The sequence below is a fragment of the Schistocerca cancellata genome, chromosome 2 (assembly GCF_023864275.1).
Source record: "Schistocerca cancellata isolate TAMUIC-IGC-003103 chromosome 2, iqSchCanc2.1, whole genome shotgun sequence".
NCBI lineage: Eukaryota > Metazoa > Arthropoda > Insecta > Orthoptera > Acrididae > Schistocerca > Schistocerca cancellata.
The window spans coordinates 537,932,970-537,959,534 of NC_064627.1; the positions used below are offsets into that span (position 1 = coordinate 537,932,970).

The 26,565-nt window shown below is 45.2% G+C and overlaps 1 protein-coding gene across 1 annotated transcript in view; it reads left to right on the top strand.

The window, feature by feature from the left end:
* Nucleotides 1–2,714: 2,714 nt before the first annotated feature.
* LOC126162090 (toll-like receptor 2) overlaps nucleotides 2,715–26,565 on the top strand; it is a 104,022-nt gene continuing 80,171 nt past the window's right edge. The window contains exon 1 of the mRNA XM_049918368.1: nucleotides 2,715–3,106. Coding sequence (XP_049774325.1) covers nucleotides 2,739–3,106 — 368 coding nt within the window. The 5' untranslated portion in view covers nucleotides 2,715–2,738. The remainder of the gene's footprint in view (nucleotides 3,107–26,565) is intronic.

Genomic DNA, 26,565 nt, shown 5'->3' on the forward strand with positions numbered 1-26,565 from the left:
CGTGACCGGGCCAAATTTTTCACGAAATATGCGTCAAACGAAAAAACTACAAAGAACGAAACTCGTCTAGCTTGAAGGGGGAAACCAGATGGCGCTATGGTTGGCGTGCTAGATGGCGCTGCCATAGGTCAAACGGATATCAACTGAGTTTTTTTTAAATAGGAACCCCTATTTTTTTATTACATATTCGTGTAGTACGTAAAGAAATATGAATGTTTTAGTTTGACCATTTGTTTCGCTTTGTGATAGATAGCGCTGTAATAGTCACAAACTTATAAGTACGTAGTATCACGTAACATTCCGCCAGTGCGGACGGTTTTTGCTTCGTGATACATTACCTGTGTTAAAATGAACCGTTTACCAATTGCAGAAAAGGTAGATATCGTGTTGATGTATGGCTATTGTGATCAAAATGCCCAACGGGCGTGTGCTATGTATGCTGCTCGGTATCCTGGACGACATCATCCAAGTGTTCGGACCGTTCGCCGGATAGTTACGTTATTTAAGGAAACAGGAAGTGTTCAGCCACATGTGAAACGTCAACCACGGCCTGCAACAAGTAATGATGCCCAAGTAGGTGTTTTAGCTGCTGTCGCGGCTAATCCGCACATCAGTAGCAGACAAATTGCGCAAGGGAATCTCAAAATCGTCGGTGTTGAGAATGCTACATCAACATCGATTGCACCCGTACCATATTTCTATGCACCAGGAATTGCATGGCGACGACTTTGAAGGTCGTGTACAGTTCTGCCACTGGGCACAAGAGAAATTAGGGGACGATGACAGATTTTTTGCACGCGTTGTACTTAGCGACGAAGCGTCATCCACCGTCAGCGGTAACGTAAACCGCATTTTATTCACTATTGGGCATCGGAAAATCCACGATGGCTGCGACAAGTGGAAGATCAGCGACCTTGGCGTGTTAATGTATGGTACGGCATTATAGGAGGACGGATAATTGTCCCCCATTTTATCGATGGCAATCTAAATGGCGCAATGTATGCTGATTTCCTACGTAATGTTCTACCGTTGTTACTACAAGGTGTTTCACTGCATGACAGAATGGCGATGTACTTCCACCATGATGGATGTCCGGCACATAGCTCGCGTTCGGTTGAAGCGGTATTGAATACCATATTTCATGACGGGTGGATTGGTCGTCGAATCACCATACCATGGCCCGCACGTTCACCGGATCTGGCGTCCCCGGATTTCTTTCTGTGGGGAAAGTTGAAGGATATTTGCTATCGTGATCCACCGACAACGCCTGACAACATGCGTCTGCGCATTGTCAATGCATGTGCGAACATAACGGAAGGCGAACTACTCGCTGTTGAGAGGGATGTCGTTACACGTATTGCCAAATGCATTGAGGTTGACGGACATCATTTTGAGCATTTATTGGATTAATGTGGTATTTACAGGTAATCACACAGTAACAGCATGTGTTCTCAGAAATGATAAGTTCACAAAGGTACATGTATCACATTGGAACAACCGAAATAAAATGTTCAAACGTACCTACGTTCTGCATTTTAATTTAAAAAACCTACTTGTTACCAACTGTTCGTCTAAAATTGTGAGCCATATGTTTGTGACTATTACAGCGCCATCTATCACAAAGCGAAAAAAGTGGTCCAATTAAAACATTCATATTTCGTAACGTACTGCACGAATATGTAATTATAAAGGGGGCTTCCTATTTAAAAAAAAAAACGCATTGATATCCCTTTGATCTATGGCAGCGCCATCTAGCGGGCCAACCATAGCGCCATCTCGTTTCCCCCTTCAAGCTAGACACGTTTCGTTCTTTGTAGTTTTTTCGTTTGACGCTTATTTCGTGACATATTTGGCCTGGTCACGATCAATGGACCACCCTGTATACTAGCTCCGGAGTCGCACTACGTTGCATGTATGCTGCAGCATCGCTCTCAAATAAGAAACTTTCTGATCACCAGTTGTATCTCTCACTTTCACTACATATTTCGTTTACGCGACAGTGGCGGAGGTGGGGGGGGGGGGGGGGGGGCTCCGGACACCCTTTGGCGTCCTTCAGGTATCAGAGATTGTCCGCTACGAGGTTAGCACATACGCGCCACACGCACGGCTATTGCCCCCTGCCATGCGGAGTGTGGAGCTGCCTCGCATTTCTCTTCTTCCCAGTCTGCCGATACTCTGCGAGTACTCTCATACGTGGTTCTGAATAGACAAGACGGGTTGCTGACGCAACTGTTTCGATCTGAAGATGATACAGAATAATCTAAACATGTAATTCAATGAAAAAGGTGCAGCTGAGACGGAACAGTAACGAGAATTATCTTAGTTACCTATATCATTGGAATTATTCGCTCATTTAAAAACAAACCCGATAGAAAGGCGAGAGGAGGCAGTTAGTAAATAAGCAGCCACAGAGGAAACAGCCGTGAGACTGGTGCTGCACTACGCGCTGTAGATGCCCAGCGAGTGCGGGGTCGGGGTACACACCCTCCGTTCCTTCGCTACGGGAAAGGCCCCGCCATTTACTTCCGTGCTCAGTGATTGCGGCCCAGATCGCCACGTCAAAAATCCGAATTCATTTCGAGGACGTCGTTACGCTAGGGTCGCGGCAGACACAGCGGACACGGTGTCCCCCACCACGAGATGCGATAGAGCGGCCGAGGCGCCGCGAGGAAACTGTCGCTATCTGCTGCAGCGCAGCACTTTGGCCAGTGCGCGTGCGGCCGCGGGGCAGAGCGCTGATGCAGCCGGCGCTGGCGCTGCCTGTGCTTTTGCTCGCGGCGGCAGTCACCGCGGGAGATGCCGCCTCCGCTATCGACGACTGCACGCCGCCGCGCCCAGCGGCCACGATATCCCTGTACGGCTGCTCGTGGTCGGGCACACACATACGATGCGAACACTTCCCACCGCGGTCTACGTTTAACAGAGGCGTCGCCGTCCTGGAGCTGGCCGAGCCGGTGAGCAGCCGGGAGCTGGCCAAGGGCAGTACTCACTGCGTCCTGTTGAAGTTGTTCATCAGAGAGGACAACCGTGGCTGCAGGGAGTCGCTGATGTTCCGCAACTTCAAAGTGGGCTGGGTCCAATTCGCACCGGGCACCGCGCAGAAACGGTGAGTCACAGTCAGTTATTGCACTCTGACGCCGTTCTGTCTATATTTCGGGCGTCGACGCCCCTAATAACTGATAACGAGAGGATCAGATATATACGGTGTATCACTGTAATATACTGAGGTGACAAAAGCCATGGGATAGCGATATGCACATACACAGATGGCGGTAGTAGGGCAGTGTCTGGCGGCAATTAACAGACTTTAAACGCGGGATGGTAGTTGGACCTAGACGTACGGTACATTCGATTTAGAAAATCGCTTAAGGAATTCAGTATTCTGAGATCCACAGTGTCAAGGGTTTGATGAGGATACTAAATTTCAGGCATTACCCCTGACCGAGAGCAGCGGCGTTTGCGTAGAGTTGTCAGAGCTAACAGACAAGCAACATTGCATGAAATAACCGCAGAAATCAATGTGGGACGTACGAAGAACGTGTCCATTAGGGCGGAGCGAAATTTGGCGTTAATGGACTACGTCAGAATTCGACCGACCCGATTGCCTTTGCTTATGGCACGATATCGCCTACAGCCCCTCTCCTAGGCTCGTGGCTATATCGATTGGACCCTCGAAGACTGGTAAACTGTGGCTTGGTCAGGTGAGTCCCAATTTCAGTCGGTAAGAGCTGAGTGTAGGGTTCGGGTGTGGCGCAAACCCTACGAAGCCGTCGACCCAGGTTGTCAACAAGGCACTGTGGAAGCTGGTGGTGATCCCGTAATTATGTGGGTTGTGTTGACATGGAATGCACTAGGTCCTGGTTATGTCCGGCTGCTTGGAGACCATTTGTAGCTTCATGTTCCCTAACAACAATGGAATTTTTATGGAGGGCAATGCGCAGTGCCACTGGGCCACAGTTATTCGCGATTCGTTTGAAGAACATTCTGAACAATTCGGGCGAATAATTTGGCCACTCCGATCACCATACATGAATCACTTGGAACATTTTTGGAACGTAATCGAGAGGGCAGTTCGTGCACAAAATTCTGTACCGGCAGTAGTTTCGCAATTATGGACGGCTATTGAGACAGCAAAGCTCAGTCTTTTTGTAGGGAACTTGCAACGACTTGTTAAGTCCATGCCACGTCGAGATGCTGTACTACGCCGGGCAAAAGGAGGTCCGACACGATATTAAGAGGTATCCCATGAATTGTTTCACCTCTGTATATTATGGCACAACCATAACCTAATGTTCATACGAGATGTTACCAGAAAGTAACGGGAATGTTTAATTTCGCGGGCTTAATATGCAACCGATTTTCAATATTTTTTTTATCTTTGTGGTACACATGCTACTGATGTATGTTAGTATCTTCAGCTGATTTGGATACTCAGTTTGTTGTTGACAGTCGGAAAGTGTTTTTGGGTGCTCAGCGTATTTTTACTTTCGAAAAAGATGGAGTAAAAATTTTGCATTAAATTTTTCTTGGGATAAAGTGCAGCACCGCACTCTAAATGTTGACTGGGACTTACAGCGAATCTGTTAGGAGTAAGACAAGATTTTACTAGAGGTATAAGCGTTTCAAACACGGTCAAGACGACGTTGAAGACGATGACCGCTCTGGACGCCTTAGCACGTCAGTTACTGATGGCAATGTGGAAGACGTAAAGACAATGGTTCTGGAAAAATCACCAAATCAGCATGAGAGACGTTGGTGATGATTGTAGGCGTATCCTTTGGCCCAAGCTAAGCAATTATTCCGGACGTTTTGGGCATGAAACGTGTAGCAGCAAAGTTTGTTCCGAAATCGTTGAATTTCGACCAAAAACGACGTCGCGTAGACATCGCTCAGCAACCGATGAATGAAGCCGACAACGATCCAGAACTTCTAAAGAAGGTTATAACAGATGACGAAGCATGGGCATACGGGAAGGGCGTCGAAACTGAGGCCCAATCATGCCAATGGAAACTACCTCAAGAGCAAAAACCGAAAAAAATCGACGAGTTCGATCACATGTGAAGGTTCTTCTCACTGTTGTCATCGGTCACTGTTGCATGGGATAATGCATCATGAGTTCCTGCCTTGTGGTCGTACGGTCGGTAAGGAATACTACTTGGAAGTTATGCATCTTCTGCGTGAAGCAGTCCGAAGAAAATGACCAAGTTGTGGCAAAATCACTGGTGAAAATTGCATCACGATACCGCTCCCGCTCGCATCTCAATGCCTGTTCGCGATTTTTTGGCAAAAAACAAAACAGTTCTGTTGTCTCAGCCACAGTATTCGCTGGTCCCCTGCGACTTTCGTCTACGTCTGAGGCTGAAGAGAACCCTGAGAGGACGTCGTTTTGAGGCGATTGACGAAATAAAAACAGTGAGGTCCAGAAGTGCTTCTAAAATTGGGAAAAGCTCTACCACAAGTATATTATATCTGGGAGGGGGTGGGGGAGTGGTTACTTTGAAGGGGACAAAGTTGATGCTGACGAATGAATAAGAATTCTTTAAGTAAAACAAAAATTCCAGTTACTTTTTTGATCTCACCTCGTACAGGGTGTACCATAATTAGGAGGATCGGGACTGTCGTGTATCTATATTAATGTGCGACATTTTTTACGACGGTCGTCGTCTGCAGCTTTTCACCTTCCGTCGTTTTCCTGTCTGTCCACCCTTATTCCTGAAGGCCCCTTGAATTTATCGTCTCATTGAAACTTCCTGGCATCCAAGCTTTTTCTTCGCTCAGCTGGTGTCCATTCATAGATACTTTTTGGGCATCGGCTGTCAATCACTCATTGGAGGTGGTCATACCATGTGCATATTTTACTATCTACGGCATCGAGAACAGTGTATTTTTCTACTATAATTTTGCGTATTCTTTTATTTCTGACGCATTACAATCTAGAGTTGCGACAACTTTTTAGTTAACTTCCTTGTTCGGCGCCATATGTTGCTGCTGCTGCTCCTTTTGTGACTTCCTCACTGTGAGGATGTTCTATTGGAAGTTTGTGGCCGTTTGGCCTTTACTACCCTGGGAATCTTGTCGAATCTTCTTTCTGTACTGGTAGGTATTTCTGGACTGGCAAGGAGTGCCGATGACATATATATCCTGTACTTGTCGGTGTGACGATTTTTCTTCTTCTTCTTGGCTGTTGCTGAGGGCTCTTCCTCGGTTGGGATACCGTGCATAAGGATTCCTGCTTTATCATATTCTCCGTTTACCAGAGAGATGATGATGCAGCGCATTTGCAACTGTGTGAAAATAGGGTAGGAATCAATCACATTGAATTCCTCCCTAGAAAGACCAATAAGGCCTTCTGGATACCCATGTGGATGATGAGGGAGTTGGGGTTTAGGATGGTTTGGTGGAATGAAGGGATAAGGGTTGTCGTGGTGGGGGAATGTACCATCGCGAAGCGAGCCAGCGATCTTCTTTGTTACAGCGCTTGCGCTGTACATGTCTGGAAGCGGGAGGAATGGGACTTCTTCCCACTCTTCTTTTTGCGCTGCTGCTTCGGTGTCCGTCTTGGGCTGTGTTGCCTCCCCTTCGGCAGGCACGTCGGTCTGCGTGGCCACCGTCGCGAAATCCTCCCGTGGAGGAGTCGCCTAGGTGGCGGTGTCGACTGTTGTGGCGGAAGCTGCTTTGGCTGAGCGAAGCTCCTGCGTCAGCTCAGCAATCCGACGCCGAGCCTCGCCCAGTTCCGCCAGCATGGCCGCCCTCTCTTCCGCCATGGCGGATTTGAAGGCGGACATGGCGTCTTGTACGGCGTCGTTAAGGCGCCTGGTGACGACGTCTTCTGTGCAAGTGACCACCTCTTCGTGTGTGGTGGTCACTTGCTTCTGCGTCTTCTTCTCCGGTCCGCGCCAGTTTCTTCTGTAGGCGCAGGAACGGGCGTTGGCCGCGTGTGCGCCGCCGCAGTTGGCGCAGGTACAGGGGGCGTCCTTCTGCTTCTTGCAGTCACGTGTGTCGTGTGCTTGCGCACACTTCAAGCACGCGACTGCTCCGCTGCAGTGCTTGGCGACGTGGCCAAGCTTTTGGCAGCGAAAGCACTGCGCTGCAGTCTTCCTCTTCTTCTTCCCGGACGTTCCTGCTAGCGTGAGCAGCAACTCCGCCAAGGCAGCAGCTTTGCGTCCCCTTCCGCGTCCCGACATCTCGAGTAGCAACAGCGACAATCGGCTATGCGTTACTCACCGCAGCGTGAGCGGGAATGGCGCCATATGTAGTGCTTCTATGATAGACATGTACAGCAAGACCTTTGTTTTCTTTGAAATTCTATCACTCAATAGCAAGGAGTTACGTTGGCCAATTACTTCCTTCCTTGCCCTCCTGTACCTGTCATTTTAAACTGAGGAACATTTTCTGTTACATCATATGCACCTAAAGATGTATTTCGTGGAGTATTTCCAGACTGAGATTTTCACTCTGCAGCGGAGTGTGCGCTGATATGAAACTTCCTGGAAGATTAAAACTGTGTGCTGGACCGAGACTCGAACTCGGGACCTTTGCCTTTCGCGGGCAAGTGGTCTACCAACTGAGCTACCCAAGCACGACTCACGCCCCGTCCTCACAGCTTCACTTCTGCCAGTACCCCGTCTCCCACCTTCCAAACCTTACAGAAGCTCTCCTGCAAACCTTACAGAACTAGCACTTCTGAAAGAAAGGATATTGTGGAGACATGGCTTGGCCACAGCCTGGGGAAAGTTTCCAGAATGAGATTTTCACTCTGCAGCGGAGTGTTCGCTGATGTGAAACTTCCTGGCTGATTAAAACTGTGTGCCGGACCGAGACTCCTTTCTTTCAGGAGTGCTCGTTCTGCAAGGTTCGCAGGAGAGCTTCTGTAAAGTTTGGAAGGTAGGAGACGAGATACTGGAAGAAGTAAAGCTGTGAGGACGGGGCGTGAGTCGTGCTTGGGTAGATCAGTTGGTAGAGCACTTGCCCGCGAAAGGCAAAGGTCCCGAGTTCGAGTCTCGGTCCGGCACACAGTTTTAATCTGCCAGGAAGTTTCATTTCCTGGAGTAGCATGGAAGATACGAGGGGTGTCCAATAAGTAATGGAACACATTTTTTTGTGGCCAGTTTCTGTTGAAAAAATGTGGAATTTGTCCTGGGACATCGTGAAATATTCTCGCTTCAGCCCTTAAGGTTGTTACATGGCGGCGCTATAATTATGTAGGCTTCAAAATGGCGCCTGTAACAGAGGTGCGTTCCAAGCAGAGAGCTGTCAGTGAGTTTCTTTTGGCGGAAAACCAGAGCATCGCAGATATTCATTGGCGATTGCAGGTTGTCTCCTGAGACCTGGCTGTGAACAAAAGCACGTAAGTTGTTGGGCAAAGCGTCTGTCATCATCGTAACGATCGTGCAAATCTGTCTGATCACCAGAATGACTCCCGGCTGAACACAGCTGTGACTGCTGGAATGTCGGAGTGTGCGGACACTCTCACTCCAGATGATCGACTTCCATTTGTTTAGCTCGATGAAAGACACAGTCGCCAGAAGCAGTACGTGGATGATGGAGAGATTATAGATGCAACAAGATGTGGCTCCCACGTCGACCGATAGAGTGGCACTATTCGGGCACACCGGCCCTCCCATTAAGGTGGCGTGAGGCCGTCACACTGAACGAAGATTATGTTGAGAAATAGGGCTATGTAGCCAAAACAGTTGGGAATAATATGGCGTACTGAATAAAACCAGCATGCTTTCGGAAAAAAATGTGTTGCATTAGTTAATGAATGCCCCTTGTATGTTTGACACATTTCGTCAGAGGGATATCAATACAGTGGTGATTATTATTCTGATAATAATGATTTTGTAATTTGAAAAATTAAAACAACTTTTTCACCAACTTTTCTTGGTACTGGTCTTTTATTTTTTACATGTAAAGAAAATGGTATGATTAAATGTGTAAGCTGATGTGCTGTACAAACATGGAAAACTTTTTCTCTCTATCTTTAACAGCGCACTTGAAAATTCTTATACGGCGAAAGCCTCATTTGCTTGAAACGATGTCTGAATGAAGTCCTGGTTCCCAGGAAGGATTTTTGAATCTCTGAGCAACTCATCAGCACTGTTTCTTTTAACAACTTTGATACTTTTTCGGATGTGCCTCTTCAAATCTTTGATTCCTCTCAGGGTTCTTCTACCTGTCCCTACGAACAACATGGCACTGATCACGTATTTATTCTCCAGAGCACATCACTATTTTCTTTATTTGCGAGGCAGTACCGTGATATAACACAAAGTGAGGTTAGATTGTGTCTACAGATCTTGAACCTTTACATGGATTATGTCCAAAACGATCAGACAGTACAAATGCAATATACCAAGAACCAGAGCATGTTTATACAAATAACCACAGTCTACTGAAAATTGTCTTATGTATCGTAAATTCAATTTTCAGAGCTGTGTCTGATTTTGAACTATTGAAGAAATGTCTTGATGGTTGTACACAGAATCAGAATGGGAGTGCAAACAACATCATTTGGAATGTAACTCCTCTATTCATATTATTCATGGAGCGTCTTGCAGCATGTTCTCCCCCCCCTCCCTCCTCCCCCCCAACACAAACTTGCTACTTCTGGTAGCACTGTCAGCATATAAAAAAACTGCCATTATTCTGTTTGTTTATCTTCCTGGAAATTTCTTCTTTTTAAAAATTCATTGATCGAATCGCGCCACTCTTGCACTGAACTAACAGTACGAGTCACAAAGCAGAAACAAAGAGATTGTGTTATCCTGGAGACTGGTCATCTGACGTGAAAACAGATGCCCGTTTTACATCTACATCTACATCTACATCCATACTCCGCAAGCCACCTGACGGTGTGTGGCGGAGGGGACCTTGAGTATCTCTATCGGTTCTCCCTTCTATTCCAGTCTCGTATTGTTCGTGGAAAGAAGGATAGTCGGTATGCCTCTGTGTGGGCTCTAATCTCTCTGATTTTATCCTCATGGTCTCTTCGCGAGATATACGTAGGAGGGAGCAATATACTGCTTGACTCTTCGGTGAACGTATGTTCTCGAAACTTTGACAAAAGCCCGTACCGAGCTACTGAGCGTCTCTCCTGCAGAGTCTTCCACTGGAGTTTATCTATCATCTCCGTAAAGCTTTCGCGATTACTAAATGATCCTGTAAAGAAGCGCGCTGCTCTCCGTTGGATCTTCTCCATATCTTCTATCAACCCTATCTGGTACGGATCCCACACTGCTGAGCAGTATTCAAGCAGTGGGCGAACAAGCGTACTGTAACCTACTTCCTTTGTTTTCGGATTGCATTTCCTTAGGATTCTTCCAATGAATCTCAGTCTGGCATCTGCTTTACCGACGATCAACATTATATGATCATTCCATTTTAAATCACTCCTAATGCGTACTCCCAGATAATTTATGGTATTAACTGCTTCCAGCTACTGACCTGCTATTTTGTAGCTAAATGATAAAGGATCTATCTTTCTGTGTATTCGCAGCACATTACACTTGTCTACATCGAGATTCAATTGCCATTCCCTGCACCATGCGTCAATTCGCTGCAGATCCTCCTGCATTTCAGTACAATTTTCCATTGTTACAACTTCTCGATACACCACAGCATCATCTGCAAAAAGCCTCAGTGAACTTCCGATGTCATCCACAAAGTCATTTATGTATATTGTGAATAGCAACGGTCCTATGACACTCCCCTGCGGCACACCTGAATTCACTCTTACTTCGGAAGACTTCTCTCCATTGAGAATGACATGCTGCGTCCTGTTATCTAGGAACTCCTCAATCCAATCACACAATTGGTCTGATAGTCCATATGCTCTTACTTTGTTCATTAAACGACTGTGGGGAACCGTAACGAACGCCTTGCGGAAGTCAAGAAACACGGCATCTACCTGTGAACCCGTGTCTGTGGCCCTCTGAGTCTCGTGGACGAATAGCGCGAGCTGGGTTTCACATGACCGTCTTTTTCGAAACCCATGCTGATTCCTACAGAGTAGATTTCTAGTCTCCAGAAAAGTCATTATACTCGAACACAATACGTGTTCCAAAATTCTACAACTGATCGACGTTAGAGATATAGGTCTATAGTTCTGCACATCTGTTCGACGTCCCTTCTTGAAAACGGGGATGACCTGTGCCCTTTTCCAATCCTTTGGAACGCTACGCTCTTCTAGAGACCTACGGTACACCGCTGCAAGAAGGGGGGCAAGTTCCTTCGCGTACTCTGTGTAAAATCGGACTGGTATCCCATCAGGTCCAGAGGCCTTTCTAGAGAAGGAACTACAGTGTAGTCTTCCTCTGTGAAACAACTTTGGAAAAAGACATTCAATATTTCGGCCTTTAGTCTGTCATCCTCTGTTTCTGTACCATTTTGGTCACAGAGTGTCTGGACATTTTGTTTTGATCCACCTACCGCTTTGACATAAGACCAAAATTTCTTAGGATTTTCTGCCAAGTCAGTACATAGAACTTTACTTTCGAATTCATTGAACGCCTTTCGCATAGCCCTCCTCACACTATATTTCGCTTCGCGTAATTTTTGTTTGTCTGCAAGGCTTTGGCTATGTTTATGTTTGCTGTGAAGTTCCCTTTGCTTCCGCAGCAGTTTTCTAACTCGGTTGTTGTACCACGGTGGCTCTTTTCCATCTCTTACGATCTTGCTTGGCACATACTCATCTAACGCATAACGTACGATGGTTTTGAACTTTGTCCACTGATCCTCAACACTATCTGTACTTGAGACAAAACTTTTGTGTTGAGCCAACAGGTACTCTGAAATCTGCTTTTTGTCACTTTTTCTAAACAGAAAAATCTTCCTACCCTTTTTAATATTTCTATTTACGGCTGAAATCATCGATGCCGTAACCGCTTTATGATCGCTGATTCCCTGTTCTGCGTTAACTTTTTTAAATAGTTCGGGTCTGTTTGTCACCAGAAGGTCTAATATGTTATCGCCACGAGTCGGTTCTCTGTTTAACTGCTCAAGGTAGTTTTCAGATAAAGCACTTAAAAAAACTGCACTGGATTCTTTGTCCCTGCCACCCGTTATGAACGTTTGAGTCTCCCAGTCTATATCCGGCAAATTAAAATCTCCACCCAGAACTATAACATGGTGGGGAAATCTACTCGAAATATCTTCCAAATTATCCTTCAGGTGCTCAGCCACAACAGCTGCTGAGCCAGGGGGCCTATAGAGACATCCAATTATCATGTCTGAGCCTGCTTTAACCGTGACCTTCACCCGAATCATTTCACATTTCGGATCTCCGTCAATTTCCTTCGATACTATTGCACTTCTTATCGCTATAAACACGCCCCCCCCCCCCCTTCACTGTCCAGCCTGTCTCTGCGGTATACATTCCAATCTGAGTTTAGGATTTCATTACTGTTTACGTCTGGTTTCAGCCAACTTTCTGTCCCTAGTACTATATGGGCGTTGTGACCGTTTATTAATGAGAGCAGTTATGGGTCCTTTCTATAGACGCTCCTGCAGTTTACTATTAGCACATTAATATTGTTATTCCCTGTTGCATTTTGCCTACTCCTACCTTGCCGCGTCTCAGAAGGCGTCTTGTCGGGCCTAGGGAGGGGATTCTCTAACCTAAAAAACCCCATGTGCACTACACACGTACTCCGCTACCCTTGTAGCCGCTTCCGGCGTGTAGTGCACGCCTGACCTATTCAGGGGGACCCTACATTTCTCCACCCGATAGCGGAGGTCGAGAAATTTGCACCCCAGATGTCCGCAGAATCGTCTGAGCCTCTGGTTTAAGCCTTCCACTCGGCTCCAAACCAGAGGACCGCGATCGGTTCTGGGAACGATACTACAAATACTTAGCTCTGATTCCACCCCACGAGCGAGGCTTTCCGCCTTCACCAATTCCGCCAACCGCCTGTACGAACTGAGGATGACCTCTGAACCCAGACGGCAGGAATCATTGGTGGCGACATGAGCAACAATTTGCAGTCGGGTGCACCCAGTGCTCTCTATCGCCGCCGGTAGGGCCTCCTCCACATCTCGGATGAGACCCCCCGGCAAGCAGACAGAGTGAACACTGGCCTTCTTCCCCGACCTTCCCGCTATTTCCCTAAGGGGCTCCATGACCCGTCTAACGTTGGAGCTCCCAATAACTAATAAACCCCTCCCCCCGTGTGCCTGCTCGGACCTTGCTGAAGGAGCAGCCACATGTCCACTCACAGGCAGAGCGGGCGATGCCACACGGCCAGCCTCCACATTGGCCCTCCGCCCCGTGCGCCGCGAACGCCGCTGAACCCGCCACTCCCCTTGGGGAGAGGGTGGCCCAACCGCGCCCGGTACCCGCGAAGATGTCTCGACAGCAGGGACAGTGGGTGAAGCATGCAACACCTGGGGTGTACCTTGCGACACACCAGACTCCCCACTGCCGCTACACTCCGAGGCAGCAGCCTGAAGACGGCTGACCGCGGCCATCAACACGCTCAGCTGTTCGCTAACAGTGGCCAGCTCCTCCTGCGTCCGTACACAGCAGTCACACATCCTATCCATCCTAAGGAATCAATTTACTGAAGAGAGTTAATCAACCTTTAACTAGACTGCTAATTCACTAAAGGTGGCTAAACTGTGGTTGCTAGCCACTTCTTGTAGAAAACAATGAAAATAGCACTACCTGTCTCTGGACTGTATTGAAAACAAACACTAGCACTACTGGCACTATGGTTGACTAAAGGGACTCTCTCTGACTGTATTCAAAACAAACACGAAATCTATGGAACTATTAATAGCACTCGACAATTAAAGCTTCCTAAAAGCAAAAAACACATGGAAGAAGAAGTGACAAGTAAGAAAAATACAGGTAATACTTAAATTAAGGTAGCTCGCTGCACAGCAGACGTGAAGCAGACGGCAGCTACGACGACACTGACACTACTGGCACTATGGCTGACTAAAGGGACTCTCTCTGACTATATTCAAAACAAACACGAAATCTATGGAACGATGTAGCCAGCTTTGGAAACGTGTTCCCCAAACAGGACAATTCAAAAAGAATATAATTACTACAACCGGGTATAACTATTTAATGGATAGAGATACAAATAGTGCAAAAGGAAGGACTTTTTTTATGCACCGGTCACATTACAAATGCACATTTTGAATTCTGGAATCGTTTTCGGCAATGGAAGAATCCGCATCAATGTGTGGTGATGACAATGACGTTTGGTATGTTGGGCGTTCAACTGCGTGGACATCAGCGAAGGTACCAAGTCCCAATTTTTACACATTCCAATTTTTTACACAATCCAATCTAGCCACTGTCACGAATGATGATGATGAAGTAATGAAGACAACACAAACACCCAGTCCCCGGGCAGAAAAAAGATCCCCAACCCGGTTGGGAATCGAACCCGGGACCACGTGATCCAGAAACAGCGTCTTGACGGGCGTCACATGACATCCATTCAATTTGATTGTCGATTCCTTTACTCAGTTTTTTTTTTTTATTGGAGAGGGCAGCAGCCAGCCCTCTGACCGAACACGCTGAGCTACTGTGCCGGCTCGACACTAGACCACGAGCTGCGGACATCAATCTGTGGTATCATCAGTTGCTTTAACACGTCCAGGTATGTTTGTTACAACACTCAGTTCAGTGAACGAAACTGGAGCGTGCAAATTTTGTGCTGAACTCGCATAGTCACGATCAAACTTTTCTACTTTATTTTGCATTCTCTGTAATTCCTATCGATATAATGCTACGCATTAAATTTTTTTTAACTGTTCGTAATCGCTATATTCATTTTGAACTGTTCCGCAGCTCATCCATGGTCCGAGGACGATAACGATACACCAAGGATTTGAGATGATCCCATAAGAAAAAGTCGTACGGGGCTAAATATGGCGAGCGTGACAGCCGTCGAATATCGCCCCTCAAAAACATGAGATGGTCGGGGAAGTGTTTGCGCAAGAGAGACATTGACGTCTGTGCCGTGTGAGCCGTGGTGCCGTCTTCTTGGAATTAGACATCCTCCACATCTATTTCTTGAAGTTCGGGAAGAAAAAAAAAAGCTCAATCATCAGGACATAAAGCTCAGAAGCTATCTAACTGCCGTATCGTTCTCTTCGAGAAAACCGTGGGCGAGTAATGCCAATTTTGGATAATGCACACCTAACAGTATCACGTACTGTGTGCAGAGGTTGCTCGTGAAGTTCTCTGCGCTTCGTGCCATTCTAATATCGCAAGTTCTGTTTACTCTCGCATCCAGACAACAAGGGTGTCATGAGGCAGATTTTCGATCAAGGCTTCACATGGGTTTTTTTTCGAGGAACAGAATTGTGTGGGTTAAGGCTGTGTACTAGAGCCAGTTCGTATGGATGAAATTTTAAGTCTTTATGAAGAATTCGTCTCACTATGTTATGAGCAATTGCAAGAGCAGTTGCAAGTTTGCATTCAGATCGCTTGGGGGAATTCAAAATCGCCAGCCATACTTCATCGTTTTGCCGTGTCCTGGTGGCTCTCGAAGGTCATGGTTTCTATTTCTGCACACTACCAGTATGCCTTAAAGTGTCCAACCGCATAACTTTCGATTAGGAACACAGCCAGCAGGGGTGATATTAAACTTTTCCCTGAGTGCACGCTGGTTTGCAATGACCGAACGGCCATTGGAAAAGTAAGTCGTCGCCACGTTCACGCGCTCCTCTCCCGTCCATTGCATGGTCGCTACTAAACTGACCTTAAAAAACGTCAGGTCCCACTGTTTCGAATGCCGCACAACCCCACGCAACAATATTGATAACAAACGCTATGTGGCGCACGTTTCAGATAAGGAAGCTCCAGTACCGTAACCTGACATTGATAAAAAATTGCAAGGAATGTAGAATAAAGTTTAAATTTTTTCCAAACTGTACAGAAGTTCTGTATGACTCCTTTTGGTCATGGGTGAAGAATTAAGAGATAATACATTTCACACCATACATTTGAATGAGGAGTCACAGACGAGAACGCATTATAAATGAGCATTTTCAGTCCTAGAATTTTTTTCGGCAAAGGAGAAATCCGTATCAAGCTGTGGTATCAATAGTTCCCTTTACCTCGTCCACATTTGGTTGTTGAAGCACTCAGCTCAGTGAAGGAAACTGGAGCGTGCAATTTTTGTGTTGGCCTCGCACAGTCGCATTCGAAGTTTTCAACTTACTTTTGCATCCTCTGTAATTATTGACGATGTGACGCTATGCATAAAGTAGTTTTAACTGTTCGTAATCGCTATATTCATTTTTAACTGAGCCGTATTACATGTGGAATTACTGAAAAGTTCGTCTCCATTCGTCCCTCCATTCACGCCTGTCGCGACACCACTGGAGGCGGGCTGCACGATGTTGGGGCGTGAGCGGAAGACGGCCTAACGGTGTGCGGGACCGTAGCCCAGCTTCATGGAGACGGTTGCGAATGGTCCTCGCCGATACCCCAGGAGTAACAGTGTCCCTAATTTGCTGGAAAGTGGCGGTGCGGTCCCCTACGGCACTGCGTAGGATCCTACGGTCTTGGCGTGCATCCGTGCGTCGCTGCGGTCCGGTCCCAGGTCGACGGGCACGTGCACCTTCCGCCGACCACTGGCGACAACATCGATGTACTGTGGAGACCTCACGCCCCACGTGTTGAGCAATTCGGCGGTACGTCCACCCGGCCTCCCGCATGCCCACTATACGCCCTCGCTCAAAGTCCGTCAACTGCACATACGGTTCACGTCCACGCTGTCGCGGCATGCTACCAGTGTTAAAGACTGCGATGGAGCTCCGTATGCCACGGCAAACTGGCTGACACTGACGGCGGCGGTGCACAAATGCTGCGCAGCTAGCGCCATTCGACGGCCAACACCGCGGTTCCTGGTGTGTCCGCTGTGCCGTGCGTGTGATCATTGCTTGTACAGCCCTCTCGCAGTGTCCGGAGCAAGTATGGTGGGTCTGACACACCGGTGTCAATGTGTTCTTCTTTCCATTTCCAGGAGTGTACATATGTCTTTTCGAAGAGGGTGTCTTCTACTACTTTAGTACACAAGGAGAAAAAGGAATAATTTGCGTAGTATTCTTGGTCCAGATCTCTTTAATAGTGAAAAACAAGACAGGTGTAAATATACAGGGTGTATCAAAATGAATCATCTGATTTATAAATAATCATAACTATTATCTTATTTGCAATATGTGAATGAACAACGTACTGCGGGAAAGAACAGACTCTCGAGTTTTGTATGGTTCCCTCTAGGTAGCAGGAGTGTGCGCCCACTTCAGTTCTGGTAAAAATGGTGTCGGGACAACAGAAGCGTTTTGTGTTCTACGTTTTGCGCAGTGCGGGTCAGTAATAACTGTTTAGCGTGATTTTCGTATTAGGTATGATGTGGATCCTCTTACAGTACAGAGCATTAGACGACAGCATGAACAATTCCGAGAAACTGGTATTTCGTGTAAAGGCAAATATCCAGGCCGTCCCCGAGTGTCTGATACAGATGTCGAAAGCATCCGCCATAGTTTCACAAGGAGTCCGCTGAAATCCGTTCGCCGTGCAGCTCGACAGCTCAGCACGCCCGCGATGTCCGTCTGGTGTGTGTCGCATCGACGTTTACAAATGAAAGCTTCCAAAATTCAGCTGCTACAAGCTCTTCGTGAAGGTGACAAACAACAGCGTGTGGAGTTCTGTAATTTCGCTCTTGGTAAGATGGAGGATGAGAGGTTTCTTCCACGCTTAGTGTTTAATGACGAGGCAACATTACATTTAAATGGAAAGGTGAACCGTTATAATGTGAGAATATGAGATACGAGACAACCACATGAAGCTGTACAGCATGAGAGCGACTCTCCAAAATTTAATGTGTTTTGTGTAGTTTCACGGGAAAAGATGTATGGTCGACTTTTCTTTGCCGAGAACACTGTTACAGGAAGCACATATCTCAATATGTTCCAGAACTGATTCGAACGACTTGATTTACCAACAGGATGGGCACCGCCACACTGGCATCTGGTGATGACTGGGTGTTGTGTGCTGTCCCTAGGTTAGTTAGGTTTCAGTAGTTCTAAGTTCTATGGGACTGATGACCATAGATGTTAAGTCCCATAGTGCTCAGAGCCATTTGAACCATTTGAACTGGCATCTGGAAGTGTGGTTTTTTTTAAATCGAAGAATTATTGAACGATGGATCGGTCGCACTGGACCGAATGAGTCTGCCTTACTGTATGTGATTATTTCCCGTGGGGGTTTATAAAAGACTCTGTTTATGTGTCTCCGTTACCAACAACAATGAATCAAATGAGACATCACATAACAGTAGCTGTGGAAGCTGTAGCTCAAGACATGGTCGCTGCAGTGTCGGAACAGTTTAAATACCACATTGACACGTGCCGTCATCTCAAGGGGGGGATATTGAACACCTATGAAAAGGTATGAAAAGAAAAAAAAACTTTTTGAGTTTGCCGTTCATCAAAAAACAAAATTCATTGCATATGTTTATTAGTTTCGGACGAATCTTTTTGATACACCCTGTACAATAAAAGAAGCAAGACATGAGTCCGCAAAAAGCCGTTTGCGAGAAAACTGTGAACGAGTGGTTACGACTCCCCACCCACTACGGTGGTAAATATTGTTCTAGTTCCCAGAATGAGATTTTCACTCTGCAGCGGAGTGTGCGCTGATATGAAACTTCCTGGCAGATTAAAACTGTGTGCCCGACCGAGACTCGAACTCGGGACCTTTGCCTTTCGCGGGCAAGTGCTCTACCATCTGAGCTACCGAAGCACGACTCACGGCCGGTTCTCACAGCTTTACTTCTGCCAGTATCTCGTCTCCTACCTTCCAAACTTTACAGAAGCTCTCCTGCGAACCTTGCAGAACTAGCACTCCTGAAAGAAAGGATATAGCGGAGACATGCTATATCCTTTCTTTCAGGAGTGCCAGTTCTGCAAGGTTCGCAGGAGAGCTTCTGTAAAGTTTGGAAGGTAGGAGACGAGATACTGGCAGAAGTAAAGCTGTGAGAACCGGCCGTGAGTCGTGCTTCGGTAGCTCAGATGGTAGAGCACTTGCCCGCGAAAGGCAAAGGTCCCGAGTTCGAGTCTCGGTCGGGCACACAGTTTTAATCTGCCAGGAAGTTTCATTGTTCTAGTTAGTAGAAACCTACTTGAAATGCAAACTTTTAGATTAAACAAGCCGTTGCTTAACAAGAAACACAACTCTACTTCAACACAATAAATATTACATTATTTATTATACACTCGTGCCTGTTTGGCTCAAATGGCTCTGAGCACTATGGGACTTAACTTCTGAGGTCATCAGTCCCCTAGAACTTAGAACTACTTAAACCTAACTAACCTAAGGACATCACACACATCCACGCCCGAGGCTGGATTCGAACCTGCGACCGTAGCAGTCGCCTGGTTCCGGACTGAAGCGCCTAGAACCGCTCGGCCACCGCGGCCGGCTCGTGCCTGTTAACGGGGCTGTTACTTCTGTCGTCCTCGCATTCGAATTCAATACTGTACTCGTCTATGCAGACAGTTACAAATTCTTTCAAACAATCCCCGCATCAACTCGTAAATCTTGACAAGACTATAGCAACTGTACGAAAGTTATTGCTGTACACTTCACTTTTTAGAAGACCCCAGACAGGAGAAAACGCAGACGATTGAGATCAGATGATCCTGGAGGCCAAGATACGGTGTCCCGGTCCATCTGCCAGTCTTGGACCATATTAGCGCCTTAGATTAGCAAAATGTGCTGATGCACACTCATCCATGTACCACATTACCCAGTCGTGGGCCACGGGTGATGTTAGAGTCCAATTACATGCGATCTTAAACGAAAAGTTTACATTTCAGTAAATTCATACTAAACACAAACTGATAATTAACTCGCAAACACAACGTTAACGTAACTATGTCTTCTGGAAAGTTTTTGCTCGTATTAAAGTAGACTTTCATCGGCGTCAGTTTTCCTTTCTAATCGTGATACACCCCTGTATAGCATTCCTCCCATTCTTTAAACACAGTCTGTGTGTTTTCTACACCACAGTTTTCTTCATCAGATAGCATTCAACAAATAACATTTACAAAATAAAGAAAGATGAGAAGCAAACATAACATAAAAAAGAGAAGAGGAACTGGTACCACTTTGGTATTTGGGCATTTCGTTATGAACAAATAAAAATGCTACCTTAAAAATTACTTCTAAATACAGGGTAACCCAAAAGACCAGTAATATTTGAAAATTCAATACTTCACGGAATGCTGTGAGAAGAGAGGTAAAATTTGATGCACCTGCTTGAATTTACATGAGGTTTTATTGAAACAAAAAAATGTACAAAATGACCAACCGATGGCGCTTCACATCATACAAAGGCAAAAATTAGCACAGCAATTGATTTTTAGCGAAGATAGTGTTCTTTATAACAAGTGCTCACCATGACTGCCGTCATTCATCAACAACAGCCTACCTGTAATCGAGGGACAATGCTGTGAACAACAAATCTAGGGACAATGTTGTGAACAGCATTGTACAGCATATCAGTAAGTCTGGTGAGAAACTGCCGTTGGATGTTGTCTTTCAGCATCGCTAATGATGTCGGACGATCGCAGTAGATTTGCGGCTTCAGTTTACTCCTCAACCGACAATCGCACGGACTGAGGTCTGGGGACCTGGCGGCTCAGCACGCGATCCTCACCAAACACACTGCGTAAGAGATCTCCTACACACGTGTAGCAATATGGGATGGAGCCAGGGTTGCCACAGTAAACAGACAAAATTACCGAACATTTTCTGGCCAAAGGATTTGCTGAGCTAGTGGCTGTGAGTAAACACAATAACACACTCAGTAAATATTACAAATTATATTTATTACAGCTCGTTTCAGCTTTCAACAGATTTTTATTACCTTTAATTTTTTGGTGAAAGTCGTTGCATGTTGCATCTGCTTTTACCATATCGACATTCAATTTGTTTCTAGCGTCAGACCATAAATTATTTATGTGGCTGAGACTGCTTCCACATACGCTTTGGTGCGGGTAACTGTCATTATTCTTCTGATAACTTCTTTTATGTTCGGCGTTTCTTCTCCGTTTAAAAAAGATTTGCAGGAAAACGAGTTTGTGGACGTAGAAGTTCGAATTTATAATTGCTCCAAAGCTTACTTCAGTATTCGGGTCGCGACATATAAGCTATCTAAATTAGTGATTTGAATGGAATAATTCTAAAATTACCGAACCATTCATAATAAGGTACCGATAACCGAATACATGGCTGAAATACCGAACACTTCTTTAAAAAATCGAACACCTGCAATCCAGGGTGAAGGCGCCATCCTGCGTGAAAGTGGTACCTTCCAGCAGGTGTTTATCAGCCACGCTAAGGATGATCTGACACCCTCTCTGACTACAGCTCATTTTATACCCGATTCTCTTGCTGCATCAGTGCCATGTTGCTGTCCAGCGCCATTTGTTGGCCAGTTTCTGCACTCGTTTCTTGGTTCAATGAAAGCCCACTTCATTTCAGGCATTTGTGACAATTTTTACCTTTCTACCTACCTCTCTATATACATCTTCAAATGTTAACGGACTTTTGTGTCACCTTGTACTACGTTGATTATAGTTTTCGTATGCCCATCCTTGTGATTGGAGGATGGAGGGACTTGGGCCATTCACCTACGTAATAAAATGGAACACCTAGAGTCGTCCTTACGGTGTTATGTGGTTCCCAGTTTCGGTGTTTCTGCGCACCATCTTCAGACCTTAACTGACGCTGAAGGGGTTAACACTAATCGTGTACATGATTCATTAGTGGCCAACATCTAAAAACTGGTTTTGGCAGACAACGATGTTGTGTCTTCAATCTACAATTGGTTGGTAGTTGAAGGTTGGAGGCACAACATCGTTCTCGCAGGTAGTCTGCTAAAATTAGTTTATAGACGTTAGCCACTGATGAACCGTGTATACAGAGTTAACCTTCCCCCGCCCCCCCCCCCCCCCCCCACAGCATCAGTTACGACCTGAAGATGGTGCAGTGAAGCACCGAAACTGGTAGCCATATAACAAATAACATCGAAATGACGGCTGTAGGGTTCCATTTTGTTACGCTTATACTTTTCTTGAACATGGAATGTCAGATCCCTCAATCGAACATGTAGGTTAGAAAATTTAAATAGGGAAATGGATAGGTTAAAGTTAGATATAGTAGGAATTAGTGAAATTCGGTGACAGGAGGAACAAGACTTTTGGTCAGGCGAATACAGGGTTACAAACACAAAATCAAATTGGGGTAATGCAGGAGTCGGTTTAATAATGAATAAAAAAATAGGAGTGCGGGTAAACTACTACAAACAGCACAGTGAACGCATTATTGTGGCCAAGATAGACACGAAGCCCACGCCTACTACAGTAGCACAAGTTCATATGCCAACTAGCTCTGCAGATGACGAAGAAACTGAAGAAATGTATGATGAAATAAAAGAAATTATTCAGATAGTGAAGGGAGACGAAAATTTAATAGTCATGGGTGACTGGAATTCGGTAGTAGGAAAAGGGAGAGAAGGAAACGTAGTAGGTGAATATGGATTGGGGCTAAGAAATGAAAGAGGAAGCCGCCTGGTAGAATTTTGCACAGAGCATAACTTAATCATAGCTAACACTTTGTTCAAGAATCATAAAAGAAGATTGTATACATGGAAGAAGCCTGGAGATACTGACAGGTTACAGATGGATTATAAAATGGTAAGACAGAGATTCAGGAACCAGGTTTTAAATTGTAAGACATGTCCAGGGGCAGATGTGGACTCTGACCATAATCTCATTGGTTATGAACTGTAGATTAAAACTGAAGAAACTGCAAAAAGGTGGGAATTTAAGGAGATGAGACCTGGATAAACTGACTAAACCAGAGGTTGTACAGAGTTTCAGAGAGAGCATAAGGGAACAATTGACAGGAATGGGGGAAAGAAATACAGTAGAAGAAGAATGGGTAGCTTTGAGAGAAGAAGTAGTGAAGGCAGCAGAGGATCAAGTGGGTAAAAAGGCGAGGGCTAGTAGAAATCCTTGGGTAACAGAAGAAATATTGAATTTAATTGATGAAAGGAGAAAATATAAAAATGCAGTAAATGAAGCAGGCAAAAAGGAGTACAAACGTCTCAAAAATGAGATCGACAGGAAGTGCAAAATGGCTAAGCAGGGATGGCTAGAGGACAAATGTAAAGATGTAGAGGCGTATCTCACCAGGGGTAAGATAGATACTGCCTACAGGAAAATTAAAGAGACCTTTGGAGAAAAGAGAACAACTTGTATGAATATCAAGAGCTCAGATGGAAACCCAGTTCTAAGCAAAGAAGGGAAAGCACAAAGGTGGAAGGAGTATATAGAGGCTCTATACAAGGGCGATGTGCTTGAGGACAATATTATGGAAATGGAAGAGGATGTAGATGAAGATGAAATGGGAGATACGATACTGCGTGAAGAGTTTGACAGAGCACTGAAAGACCTGAGTCGAAACTACGCTCCGGGAATAGATAACATTCCATTAGAACTACTGACGGCCTTGGGAGAGCCAGTCCGGACGAAACTCTACCATCTGGTGAGAAAGATGTATGAGACAGACTTCTAGAAGAATATAATAATTCCAATTCCAAAGAAATCAGGTGCTGACAGATGTGAAAATTACCGAACAATCAGTTTAATACGTCACGGGTGCAAAATACTAACGCGAAATCTTTACAGACGAATGGAAAAACTAGTAGAAGCCGATCTCGGGGAAGATCAGTTTGGATTCCGTAGAAATATTGGAACGCGTGAGGCAATACTGACCCTACGACTTATCTTAGAAGCTAGGTTAAGGAAAGGCAAACCTACGTTTCTAGCATTTGTGGACTTAGAGAAGGCTTTTGACAATGTTGCCTGGAATACTCTCTTTCAAATTCTGAAGGTGGTAGGGGTAAAATACAGGGAGCGAAAGGCTATTTACAATTTGTACAGAAACCAGATGGCAGTTATAAGAGTAGAGGAGCATGAAAGGGAAGGAGTGGTTGGGAAGGGAGTGAGACAGGGTTGTAGCCTCTCCCCGATGTTATTCAATCTGTATATTGAGCAAGCAGTAAAGGAAACAAAAGAAAAATTCGGAGTAGGTATTAAAATCCATGGAGAAGAAATAAAAACTTTGAGGTTCACCGATGACATTGTAATTCTGTCAGAGATAGCAAAGGATTTGGAAGAGCAGTTGAACGGAATGGATAGTGTCTTGAAAGGAGGATATAAGATGAACATCAACAAAAGCAAAACGACGATAATGGACTGTAATCGAATTAAGTCAGGTGATGCTGAGGGAATTAGATTAAGAAATGAGACACTTAAAGTAGTAAAGGAGCTTTGCTATTTGGGGAGCAGAATAACTGATGATGGTCGAAGTAGAAAGGATATAAAATGTAGACTGGCATTGGCAAGGAAAGCATTTCTGAAGAAGAGAAATTTGTTAACATCGAGTATAGATTTAAGTGTCAGGACGTCGTTTCTGAAAGTATTTGTATGGGGCGTAGCCATGTATGGAAGTGAAACATGGACGATAAATAGTATGGATAAGAAGAGAATAGAATCTTTCGAAATGTGGTGCTACAGAAGAATGCTGAAGATTAGATGGGTAGATCATATAACCAATGAGGAAGTACTGAATAGGATTGGGGGGGAAGTTTGTGGCACTACTTGACTAGAGGAAGGGATCGGTTGGTAGGACATGTTCTAAGGCTTCAAGGGATCACCAATTTAGTGTTGGAGGGAAGCCGTGGAGGGTAAAAATCGTAGAGGGAGACCAAGAGATGAATACACTAAACAGAATCAGACGGATGTAGGTTGCAGTAGGTACTGGGAGGTGAAGAAGCTTGCACAGGATAGAGTAGCATGAAGAGCTGCATCAAACCAGTCTCAGGACTGAAGACCACAACAACAACAACAACAACAACATACTTTTCTTCTTATCACATCTTTCAAACGCCCCTCTGGTGTTTTCAGTGAGTAATCTGGTATAATCCGGCTGAATATTGAGTCATTCTTTTTACAACTTCATCTGTAGTTCTTTCTGTCATTCCCCTTATACGGTCTGTATAATTTTTTTCAATTGATTCCATGTAGTTATAAGACATCCTAAGATTTTGGCGGTATTTCCGTAGACTAAGTTAGTTCAAAGTTTCGTAAACAATAATGTCCATGTTATCTTTCAGGCTTCTGTCTTGCTATGTCTGGGAGCTTACTTGATTAGTTTTCCAGCATAATTGTGTAACCATTCTTTCAACAATATCAAGCAACTGCCTGTAGTCATCGTGCCTTAATAAATGAATAATCCCTCATCGCAACCAAATACAAACATCACACTGTCCCGTGGAGCAGCACTATGGGCTGAAAATACTTCTTTAACAGTTCGCCGTTGGTCTTGCGATACAAACGTACAGACACTAAATTTACATTTTTCCATAAATACAGTGTCCTCTCACCATTCATTCTTTATTAACGTAGGCTTTTACAAGTCCAACCTTTACCTGTGATTGACCTCGTTAATGGGTTCTTTTCAAGCAACTTGCCTGTTGTAAAGAAACCAAAGGGAGACTTCACATCTTTTGCATTTTACATACATATATTTCACACAATGTGATCGCTTAGCTCCCCTTTTGTTGACAACAGTGACCACGTAATAAATGCTCAACAAATCTCTGTACAGGGCATGGCAGACAGCACTTCGCACAAATATTAGAGAGTTTCTTCTTATTTTTCCTGGTCTTATATAGTCTATCAGGGGTCGACATTTTATTTTGGATTTGGAAATGTTAGTGGTAGACGGTGGCTAGATGCCCTTCCTGAAGCCACAAGTTTCTCTCCAGGAGGGAATGAGTGTTCTCCATCTCCCTGCGTCTAATGTTCCCCATGTGAAAGTGCAAAATGAAGATTTCGAAGTGTTTGCAGATTGTGAAACTGAGGCGGGACATGGGAAACAGCCCGGTATTCATCAACTTGGATGTGGGAAACAGCCTAAAACCCACATCCCAAATGGCCGGCATACCGACCCTCGTCGTTAATACTCCGCGCGGATTCGATACGGGAACGGCGGGCCTCACCGAATCCCTGCCGCGGCATGCTAACGCGAACGACTCTCCGACCGTGAAAGCATTAGCGCCTTTCAGTCTGTCACTATCCGTTGGGAGCGAGGGAAAAGGGCAACAGATACAGTATATGTCTTGTTACGCGTCCTCGCCTCTCTTGTGTAAAATTACCCCACACGGTTTAGCTTCGTAACCTCACTCACTGATACTTTAACGATGTGCAGACCCCGAAAGGTTTATCACTAATCCTATAATCTGACACTCTGATGATCCTTCTCGTTTTAATGGAAATACACTCTAAAACGAAAAAGGAATAAAGGAGGGAAAAAATGAGGCACCACAAAGGAATTAATCTAATGGGACGGAAGTCGCTAGATGTGGTATGTATGTAGAGACAGACAAATGATTACAATTTCAGAAAATTTGGATGATTTATTCAAGAGAAAGAGCTCCACAGATTGAGCAATTCAATACC